This window comes from Corylus avellana, chromosome ca7 (assembly GCF_901000735.1).
Source record: "Corylus avellana chromosome ca7, CavTom2PMs-1.0".
Taxonomy (NCBI): domain Eukaryota; kingdom Viridiplantae; phylum Streptophyta; class Magnoliopsida; order Fagales; family Betulaceae; genus Corylus; species Corylus avellana.
The window spans coordinates 454,198-466,132 of record NC_081547.1 but is presented as its reverse complement, the minus strand read 5'-3'; the positions used below and the strand labels follow the sequence as shown (position 1 = coordinate 466,132).

The 11,935-nt window shown below is 36.0% G+C and overlaps 1 protein-coding gene across 1 annotated transcript; it reads right to left on the bottom strand.

Moving 5' to 3' along the window:
* Window positions 1–2,889: 2,889 nt before the first annotated feature.
* LOC132186600 (ATP-dependent 6-phosphofructokinase 5, chloroplastic) lies at window positions 2,890–11,439 on the bottom strand. The gene is made up of 13 exons (XM_059600579.1): window positions 11,013–11,439; window positions 10,648–10,738; window positions 9,872–9,945; window positions 8,700–8,811; window positions 7,361–7,456; window positions 7,103–7,204; window positions 6,914–6,988; window positions 6,312–6,452; window positions 6,064–6,180; window positions 5,882–5,986; window positions 5,585–5,665; window positions 4,710–4,838; window positions 2,890–3,432 (listed from the first exon to the last, which is right to left on the bottom strand). Exons 1-13 carry the CDS (start codon window positions 11,312–11,314, stop codon window positions 3,265–3,267), a joined length of 1,593 nt encoding a protein of 530 aa, XP_059456562.1. The 5' UTR covers window positions 11,315–11,439; the 3' UTR covers window positions 2,890–3,264.
* Window positions 11,440–11,935: the final 496 nt, after the last annotated feature.

Here is an 11,935-nt window from a genome sequence, read left to right as displayed (position 1 = left end):
GTATGTTGGTGATTAGAATACAGCTTTTTATTTTTTTGGTAGCAGAAAATGTCCCATCAATCAATTTAGGAAACAGAAAATGTTGTCCGTAACAGGATGAACCATGTGATTGATTTAATTATGAGTATTCATTAATGTGAACAATTTCATGACAACTTGAATGAAACGATGCCGTTCGCTTCTTACAAGAAAGTACTATCTCTGTCTGTTTTAAGGCTTTTGGATATAGCAAATGGCCATGATGGGCTGGATGCCAGGCCCACGATCCTTTGTTTTTGAGTGTGTGACCTCTGAACATCTGTCATTTCGCAATTTCTATGTATCCGTTTTGAAGTGGTGCGAAAGAAATTCTATGCACATTCTCCTCTCTCTCTCTCTCTCTCTCATATACAAACCTAATGACAAATCCAATGAATGCAGCCTTTACTGTGGTTGCAACTGTAACAGGCAGTCGCTCAACACAGGAAAATAAAATGTGCATTAAAATATATGAAACTTCATTGATTAACATCAGCTAAGCATGGGCAATTCTATAACTAAATCTAAGCCAATTATAACATATATGCATGGCATATGAGACGAACCAACAGTAAGTAACAGAATCTCAGAAAGAAAAGGTAACACAAGACAATTGCCTTGAAACTATAAAAAGAAAACAATTCATGTATATTAAACTAGAACGACTCAAACTTTGAGTGCCAAGTTTTATATTATCCTTTTTGTCTGCCTATTGTATTCTATTTCCCTGCCATGTATATATGAACACAAATTTAAGTTCTTAAATTTCACGTAGTTAAACATGATATAAAAAAAAAACCTCATTATACACCAAACATAAAATAATATCAGATAAATATGTTGTTATGAAAATTTGACGAGAGCTAATTCTAAAATCTTCAAAAAACAAGAGCAGAGGAAACTTTAGACTTTACCAATAAAAAACCCAAAATTAGGTCACTGTCGTTGCAAAATTAGGTTGGGTAAAGATTGTACGAGCTTTGACTAATTGTAGCATCTCCCTCTTATAAAGTAAGGGCGACAAATACACTGACGAATAATCCCTTCCCATAATTAACTATAAGGCCCAAGGGTGATATATATATATATATATGTACGTTGAGTGTGATCCATCAGCCAATGAATGGACGCCACAGTGTTGGCGGAATCAACAAGTGTGCCTCGTGGTGTATTAGAAACCCAAAAGATAAAAAACTGTGGCTTGTGAGGAAAAAGATGATGGGTAAAAGGGGTTGGTCAGAAGACTCAAGAGAATCACACCATTTTACTTGTCTATAGCTTTGGATGGTGATCGGCAAAATAGTATTTAGAATGGGGGGTTTGGTTTAATGGTAGGGAAATGATTTTCGGTCAGCATAACAGATTGACCCATGGGGAGGCCAAAAGGAAAAGTACAGATAATTGTTTTTTATTCAGATGCCAGAGCTAGCCTTGGTCAGTCATATCCCAGTTGCCCTATTTTAAAATGGTTCATTTCACAAGAGAGAGAGAGAGAGAGAGAGAGAGAGATAGACAATGCTATTAATATAATGAGGCTCATTTAGAGAGAGACCAAAGGTTATGATTCCTGTTTGTTTCCGAAAGCATGTAAAAATATATAAATCAATTACAATTCGACTTATTTAGTTAAATATATTAAAACTTTTTAAGCATAACTTGCTAATTTCATTTTAGATTCGTGAGTCATTTAAAAAATTGTTAACCCTAAAGTAAGGTAAAGACTATTCCCTTATGATATAAAGGAGTCTCATCTCACAACTAAAGAGGAGTACTTGAACTTTGAAGTAATAAAAAATGAATTTAGAAGTTATGCTTATTAATTTTTTCCTCATTCTCTCCTCAAATTACTTGATAAAATAGAAAACCTTTACACACTTAATGTGGGAGATTTGTGCATTGTTAAGGAGCACTGATTGTGATCAATCATAAACAATTACCTATCCTGAAAGATTTGAGAGATTCAATTCCGTGCAATTAAATTATCCAATTACATTTTCAATAAGACAGTCCAGTCCAAATGAGAGCTTATTCGGTCCACCTACTAGGACAGGTGCATAAACCACCCAAGCCCTACTTGTCAGAACACCTCCCGAACAAGTGAAACCAAACAAACTCTCACGTGAAACAGTGAAAATGTCCCTTGTGTACCTTATACACCCATCGGATTGTCTAAAAAAAAAAAAATTGAAAAATCTGATTTATTTATAGTGGAGTAACGTCACTTCCACAGAGGAGTGAGTAGGTGTACCAGTTGTCAGGGAAAAATTCACACTTACCAGAGGAGCAGGTGTAAATCTTTGACCAGTCAGAATTCTTACTATTCGGTGAACCTCGTCATGTTGTCATGTGCATTAGCCTAATTACAGTGCTTGCTCTGTAGGAACACACAAGGACATCTCAAGAAAAGAGGGGAAAAAAAAATGAGAGAGAAATTATTCGTGTTTTCATGTGCCTTAGCCAAGGCTAGCGGCACTTCAAAATTACTGCTATATTATTGCCACCACCCAGAAAGGAAAAAGTTAAATAGCATAATAGTTATCTTATCAGGGCATAAAGCCACAGTTACCACCATGTGGGCATCACTGCTTCTGCTTGCACAAAATCCGATCACTGTTTGATGGGTTCAATCAACAGAAATGCCCGGTTGTACGCTATAGAACATTAGAAGCTGTCAGAGACCAAGATATACCTCATTAGATGTAACAATCCTCTTGTTGAGTTTCGAATTCCAATTGTAAGAGATGTACGTACTGCTGGACTTCCCATCAGATGTGGTGTGCCTTGGCAGTTGGCTCCACTACGTCTTGGATGTCCTGATAGGAATCTCAGATTTTCTCAAGGAATTAAAAATCATTCATACTCTTGTAAATATGAACATACCCAAAAATTGCAGGTGAATTTCATATGCAAAAGATCATTACAGTTGATCTAGTTTCGTATCGGCTTTAACTATGGCCAACATATTTCATAGTTACAACAAATGTAGTACAAAACATTAAAATTATGCTTGGTGGTGCCTCTGGGACTTTATTGTGAAAGAAATCTAAGAGCAGAAATGCTATACACTAAAAAATATTCAATGGTGGAGGAAAGGCCATCCTTTAGTATTATTATTTCTTCTACACCATGCTTTGAGCAGACTATTAATAAACCTTCTGAAGCAGGCTATCTGTCCTAGATTCTACTCTGTGGGAGCTTCTATTTGTAAAATTCTCTTATAGCTTAACTAAGAAGAGCTAGTGTTTATCAGATAAAGTCAGGCTGGCCTGTTGAAGTCAAGCAACGATGCCACATTCTACTGTTGGGGTCCACCAGCCTGGGATAGGAAATGACTTCAGGAATTGGAAGGTAGACATAGTGAGTGTTGCATATGCCTACTGTAATACCACTATATCCAGCAAATGCGCCATGAACCTGCCAAAGCCACACATCCGTATTGAATAGACATTAGAAGGACTGAACTGTCAACAACAAGAACAAAAAAAGAAATAGAGATTAAAAAAACATTAAAAGGAAATCTGCAAACAGGCAAGTCTGAAAACCTGCTTCAGTGAAGGGCACTTGGAGAACAACCCTATATATGCTTGCAAACTCCTAGGCAGTTTGAGCACAGCTCAGTTAAACCGAGGCCAAGCTCAAAATGATCCAAGTTTGACCAGTCATTGAAATTGCACAACTGAGCTTGCCAGCTCGGCCAAGCTTGAGCTCTGCTAGGCTTGCCTACTGAAACCAGCCAAGTTTAAGGTTGAGCCAAATAGACCTGATTAAGCCTGTGCACAGGCAATCTTACATAACTGAGCCTGTCCATTAGCCTAACCAATTACGCTTAGATCTACTTACAAGAAGCAATTTCTGATTTATCCCGGAATCAAAATATTCGCTGATCCAAAAACCAACCCCAATTTCTGGGCAGGATCACAGTTTAAAGCTGGATTCCTAACTGGAAACTGGAATTCTCGATTTTTTTTTTCTGAAGGAAACTTCTCCAGACTTCAATTCCTATGTTGTAAACAGCCTTTTTAAATCTTGAGAAATTTACTTAGCATGATACAAAATATCTGATAATATCATACAGTTCATCAATAATCACAATCTAGTAGCTAAAACTCAAGGGATAATCTATACAAAGGTTAGAAGGAGAGATATCTGACATTACTTGCTTTAACAAGCATCCAGAAGCCACTTTTCTAGTATCACCAATTATTACTGAATCAAACACAACATAACTGCTCCAAGCCTCCAACCCTAGTTTTGATAAATCATCCCATTTCGCAATGAAAGGGTTGATCTTGGCTCATCATAGGGTAATAACCTGAGCAATAGATGTTTTTTTCTGCTCAGGTGATCTACTGGTCTTGTTTCAATGTCATAGCAGTCCCAGCTAAGGGATCAGTTGATAGTAAGGTTGTTGAGAAATGACATTTGTTTAATGGCATACAAGTTCTAAAGAATTTTGTCAGAAGAAATTCATACTGCTTAGTCGCATAATTACTCAGGAAATTCTAGTCAATTGGGTCTAAATGAGATGAAGCCCTTCAATATATTTCCAATCTAACAAGAAAGAGACGCCATGCAGGAGGCTACTGTCAGCCAATCAGGTCAAGTACAAGAAATATTCAACATGGACATAGGACTGCAGCATACAGTAGAGAGACTACGTATTACTGAGAGAGAGAGAGAGAGAGACTCACAGCATTTTGCCCTAGTACAGTGCATAGAATTCCATCTGATGCATTTGCACGGCAGGCACGGATCATGTACGTAGGATCAATATACTTCACATCAACTGGAACACCAATCTCCTTAAAACATTTTCTTATCTGACAGAAGAATGGTCTTTTGATATTAGTATCCTATAGGATAGGTACAAAGGGAATTCCACCAGTAGAATCATCCAGAATACATATGAAAGGATTCAACCAAAAAAAAATTATAATTGAATTCAGAGATATCAATGCAGGCTATGCAGCCCTCCCACAGTCAGTAGCAGGAAAAAATTGCACATCCATCAAGAAACTGAATTTTAAATGAAAGAGGGGGAGGGGGAGAGCGAGGGGGGAGAAGAGAAGAGAAGAGAAAAGAATATTTGAAAATATAATGATGAGATAGACTAGATAAATCCCACACAGGCCAAATGTTTCAAGATACATAGTCAGTATTAAATTCTCCAATTCCGACTTATGATCAACTTTTTTTTGATAAGTGACTTACGAACAAAAAAATAAAAAGGAGGATATCTAATGATTTCCAGTTCAAGTGAAGAACCACTTGGTTTTGTTCACTGCAAATAACATCAAAAGCAGTCAACTGACCATATCTAGTCTTAGCAAAAGAGTCACTAACAGAGCTTAGATCTTGAAGGCTTAAGAACATAGCATATTTGTAACTCTGACAAATGACAACTAAAAGGCCAAACTGCAGTCCATTCTTATCCATGCAACACATATCAACTAATGTTAAAAATTAGACTTTCAGTCAGCTCATTATTTATCAACCCACTTAGCTTGTCTCAAGTGTCATGGAGAGATCAAGACCACATGAAATTAGTCAAAATACAACCACCAACCTCTTGTTGAATGTGGACACCGAAATCTCCAAATACAATGTTCCCAGACGCATCCTTAGCATTAGTTTTTTGAAGAAAATTCTGCATCAGAAAACAACAGCATACTGAATTTTACTCCTCGTCTTGGGAAAAAACATAAGGAAGAAGTTATAAGATCTATGTAATGCAATGAAATGAACAGAGGCAGTTTTTCATAGTATTTCATGAAGCCAAAAAAGGACTGCAGAATTTAAATCACCTGATCAATTAATAGTATTCAACCCACAAGCGAAAATATGAATTCCTTATGTAACTCACCTGCCCTGCTCCCTCTGCGACACATATAACAGCCGAACCCTTTGTCTCAATCAGGTATTTCAGATGACTCAAAACACCATGAGGCCCGTGTAAATTAAAAGATACCTTAGATGTGCATATCAGTAGAATCAGTAACAGCTCACAAAGATAACTATCTAATTAATTGCTAGTAATAAGAGTACCTCAGGAATCAAACATATGTCAATTTGTCCACTAGCTAGGGATGCATGCATAGCTATATATCCACTGCTACGGCCCATCAATTTCACAATGCCAACACCATGATAAGCACTGTGCGCCTAATAACAAGATTGAGGCAAAAAAAAAAAGTTCACTATGAAGAAACCAACATTGTGAAAGAATTCAGCAGGAAAACTTATAAGGAGAAACATAACTCCATGCATGGGCAAGTAAAATACATGTAGAGTACCTCTATGTATGCGGAATTTATTGCTCTTTGTGCCTCTTCAACAGCAGTATCAAAACCAAAAGTTTTATCCATCAGCAAAATATCGTTGTCTATAGTTTTTGGCACACCAACTACAGCCACCCTCATCCGGCGTTTACGACACTAAAAGCAGAATTATATATGAAATAAGATCTAAAGAAGGATAAAAGGCAAACCCCCAGAAGGAGATAAGAGAGAGCATCAGCAACTTGCAAAAACTAAGTTCGAATGGAGTCACAAGTGTGGACCTTGTGATATACCTCTGATGTTATTATCTTAAAAGATATAGCAGGACATCATTATCACACTTACACCAGCCTTGAATAACACCAATATTTACAGCATTGTGCCTTCAAATGCATGTCCGCCATTAATTATTTGTTCATTTATTTTATTTACTTTTACGACATAAATTTGCAATACAACTAGATAAACAACTTCAAAAGCAATATTTTGTATTTGAAAAAAGTGTCTCTGCTGCAGGTTCAATGCAGCTTTCATTCTGGAAAGAAAATCTTAATAAAGCATGAGAAAATTATTTCACACATTGAACCTAGTTACTACAGGGCTTCAGGCTTTACAACCTCATTGTGTATTGCATTTGCCCCAGCATGTGTGCCATTCCCACCCAACACAAATAGCATGTTTATTCCTCTTTCCTGGCACCAATATGAAAAACATAAATCAGATCAGTCATATTGCCTGGAATAAAGATACATTTTCAAAATAGTTGACTATATTAGATAAATCAATGCGAAAGAAGAATTGTGAACCTCCAAACTGTCCACGATTTCACTAATTCCAGGTCCTCCACGTGAAACTCCTAACAAGCTTCCACCAGAAAGATGGACATTCTGAACCACTTTTCTTGATAACTGATGATTGAAGTAAAAACTTAAAGCAAATGAATCCATAACTCCAACCATATTTTCAGAAGATAAGAAACATTGCATTTATGTTTAAGTACACAACAACATTGTTTGATGAATCAATTAATGTATGAAATAATCACAAAAGGCACAGGAATGTACCGGCATTTCAGTTAATTCTTTGTCAGAAAATCCACGGTAACCAAAGGGAATACCTACAATCTTTTTCACACCATATATTTCGAGTGTGATGACAATCTGCAGCAGAACATGATAGATGTAGTTATAATAACATAAATCTTAGGCACTGTTACTAGATATGGGGCTTCAGAAGGAAAAGTTTTGAAAATGCTATACACTAATCAATATTTTCCTTAGTTTTTTTTCTTATGAGTTCTGTAACTCCAATCAATCTTGTATATTAATAGTGGAATGTTATATATAAACTTGAGGCCACAAAACACAGACTTCAAACATGCATTGCTCAAGAATGCAGGGTGCATGTTTGATCTATCTTCGAGAAGATTTTGAGAATGCAGAATCACATTTTTTCAACTCAAGATTTACTTTCATACAACATTGCAAATTCAAGGGGAATTTTGGCTGTCTGTTTACGAAAAGCGTTTTCTCTTTTCAAGCACAAAAACACACTTTTCAAAAACATTTACCAAACAAAACACAAACTTCTCAAACTGTCTTATAAGAATATTTTGAGAAAACAATTGTTTACTTTTTCAGGTGTGGAGGTTAACTTACTACTTGAGGGGGCGTACCCCTCTCGCCGCTAAGGGTGCCTGCATACTCACTGTATTTTTTTATAAGTATTTTGTCAACTTCACACTTACTACTTGGGGGGGGCGGCATGTGGCCACCCCTCTCCTCCTCTAAGGGTGCCTGCATACTCACTGTATTTTTTTATAAGTATTTTGTCAACTTCACACTTTAAAAATAAGCTTGTGTTTTCTCAACATAAGTATGCTTAGTGTTTGTTTCTTTGAAAACTTAAAACACTTTTCAAAAATATTAACAAACAATATTTTTAAGTGAAACACTTTTTCAAGGTAGACACCACCAACTTCTTGAATTTCTATCACATAAAAAAAAAAAAAAATCAAATCAAAACAAAATCACTTTTCAAACAATTAATAAACACACCCTGTGTGTTTACTATATAGCAGTATAATCATGTAAATATCGTGCCAATATATATTGACAACAGTTAAGTTCTGTGTTCTTTTTAGGCACATAAACTCCAGTTGTCTTATAAGCACCGGAGATTACTATCAAGCAAAGGTTTAATTTAATTAGATTAGAAAAAAAAAAAAGAAAAAAAAAAGGTAAAGGTTTAATTAAGGTGAAAAGAAATGCCTGAAACTGGACCAGGCAATAGAAATTAAGATGCTACATAATTTCTACAATGTCTTAAGATGATAATTTTATTGAATAGGAATGAACGTTTGATGTGGTTAAAGACTATAATAAAATGAGTCATGACAAGGACCTGTCTGATGACATCATTGAGACCAGGGCAGAGCCCTCCACAAGTTACAATTGCTGCTTTCACTTCTTCTGGCCTGAAGTATATTTTCTCCCGTGGTCCAGCACGATGAACCCTGGAAAGTTCCAGTTACATACAATAACATTATGAAGTAGCAGTCAAATTGACATCTAAAACAATCAAAATGATAAGTCATTAAGAAGTAGCAATCAATGACAGGTCAAATTAGTTCCTTTAGACAAGTCAATATGTCACTCTAGACAAACTCCAACATAACTGAGGAAACAACCATTTCCAAGAGACACTTTATGGAATTAGACATATCTAAGCAGATCTAAGAGTACATTTTCTCTTGTAAATTCCAAGAGATGGTTGTTCAAAACAAAAGCCAAAATTTGTTGGAAATTCTCCTCTTTTGAAAATTCTCAAAGCACCCTACATTCCAAATCATGGAATCTTATCAGAAAACTTTGACGCCTTCACCATATAAGTCCCAAAAATTGCCTCTTGACAACAATGAAAGGTAATTCCTCCATGGGTCAAAAAAAAAAAAAAAACTTGAAACTCTACCCTATGCCCGATCCCACTTAAAACCTCCCCATTTATGTAAAAGCACCAATTCTTCTTGTTAAATCACTACTTGTCTAAAAAGCTTAAACTAATAGAAAATTGTAAGTTTAATCATTCAATTAATATTTTTACTCTCCATAACACAAGAGCTCAAACTCATGTTCATCGAGTGAAGCTCAATACGTTGAATATTTATAGGGATAAACTATAAAATCGAAATTCAAACCAGGACCTCTAATTTGATATCATGTTAAATCACTAGTTATTCCAAAAGTATTAAGCTGATAAAAAATAGTGAATTTAATCATTTACTTGATTTTCCAACACTTTTCATATTGACTTTGTATCTTGCAAACTCCTAAACCATGAGAGCTATAGAACTAACAACTACCACCCATTATCACTACTTCCACATTTTCATGCCAAATCTCTCATTGGCAAACCTCTATGGATCCCCATTCACTTTAGGTTCTACTATGAGAAAAAAATGTCCCATATTTCTCTGAACATGAAATAAATTGTTCAAAGAGTTCTTCTCATTGTCACTAGATGCATACTCCAGATTTTCACAATTGCCTATAAGAGAGTCAAAGATAGATATTTACCATTGTTCCACCCAACTACAGTCAGGATCAATGCACTCGGCACCAGCAGATGTAGGTGACGAGTAGTGTATGACCTGGAATATTGAATAAAAAGGAAAATTACAATGCAAATACTAGTAAATAGGCTGAGAGGAAAGATATAACATCCCTGGCATTCTACATAGGAATTTATACAAATCATGTTCTTGGCAACCTACATACGAATAAGTGTGATGGAATAAAAAATTTAGTAAGCATTGAAAAACTCGCATCTAAATGAAAAGATAGTCCTCGCATACCATAACTACATAGCAAGTACGAAAGGTAAAAAAATGAAGTTCTTCCATTATTTCTTCCCTCTCTACAAATATGTAGCATACGTCAAAATAAATCAAGCAATGCCTGGAATTTTGATATGCATAAAGCCAGACTGCTACAATTAACTAGCTAATTCTGGATTCCCCAGACTACTACAATCTGTCATAAATCATTCAAATTCTAATCACTTCCAACAAAAAAAGAATAAAATAAAATCAACTATTTGAAAACTTAGATTTTAAGTTTTTTCTATTGGACACCATCTCACACAATTACATCTTCTGCATCGTATATAATTAACCAGACAACAAAGTTCAACAGGAGAAAGGAAAAGTAGCTCACCCAGATGAGCCAAAAATAAGAAGAAGAAAAAAAAAAAAAAAAGACACTTTTTATGGTAATTGACGGATTGGTATATGTTCTTGAAAGAGGCCCATCAAATCCAAACAACAAAGTTCTACCAGAAATGCTTAATATACCTTAAGAAGCACCCTGTCGTTTTTATTTATGTAACCATGCCACTCCTCGTCCGATGGGTACCCTCCCGCAAAGTCCTCTGTTACCGGTGTCCTGCAAGCAAATACCAAGTAGATATGGAGTTTGAGCTATTTCTAGTGGAATGATTTAAAAAAATAAATAAAAAATAAAAAATAAAAAATAAAATAAAAAATAAAAAAAAACCTACATTGCAATTTCCTTGATAACCACAATCATGCAAAAATTATTCGATGTCTAAAACTAGAACAGTGATAAAACTACCACAATCATGTAAAATTCTTCAATGTCTAAAACTAGTACAGCGATAAAATCAAATGCGCAATTCACAATTTGCTTTCAAAAGGACCTCATTTTGAGGCAAAAAGTGGAGGGAATCGGAACGGCGTCGTGGAAGATGTCAGTGATGTGAGGGATGTTGAAGCGCGTCTCGAAGTCCTCCTGGAACTTGGATTTCCAGTCGGGATTGCTGAAATCGATTGGGGGGCTCCGCTTCGAGGTCCCCGCAGACATGCGGATCTTCTTGGCGGCTCTGTTGGCATTCCATCTCAGGGGACGAGAATTCAAGCGCGGAAGTCCATGATAAGAGCGCTGAGAATCGCGGCGCGGGAGAGCGAGTTTGGGGCTGATCGCGTGCGAGAGAGTGCCCATAGAAACGGAGCGGAGATTACTAGGCAGCCGAGCGATGATCGCTCGAGCAATGTGAGGCAATTACCGAATTCGAACTGAAATAAAGAGAGAGAGAGAGAGAGAGACAGAAAAGGCGAAAACAGCAATACGAGTGCTGACTTAAGAAACCACGAGAAGCTTTTCAAAGTTCGACGCAGACTGAAGTTTTTGACTAATATAACCTTGCATTGCGGATCAAACTACCAAACTACCCTGCGTTTTGTAATTAAAAAACTGTGAAATTGCCATTTGCCGGCCTTTGTTTAATGTCTTATGATATGCGTTTTTCAACGGGAGATCGTTAATATAAAAAACAAAAGAGAGAAAATTTTTATTAATTTCTTTACAAATTTATGTGACAATATATTAACAGTAAAAAAAATAAAATTTAATAATTTATTAACTAACATGATAATTTATAAAAAAAATTATAGTAAAAGTTGAGGCAAAAACCAGCCTCTCTCTCCAAATCTAAATAGTTTAGTCGATTGGCTGGAAGAATTAAAGTAGTGATATTAACATTTAACACAACCTGACAGCCGCTGACTGGACTGGTTTTTGGTTGGTTGGTTGGTTGGTTGGTTAGTTGAGAGGAGAGCTTCA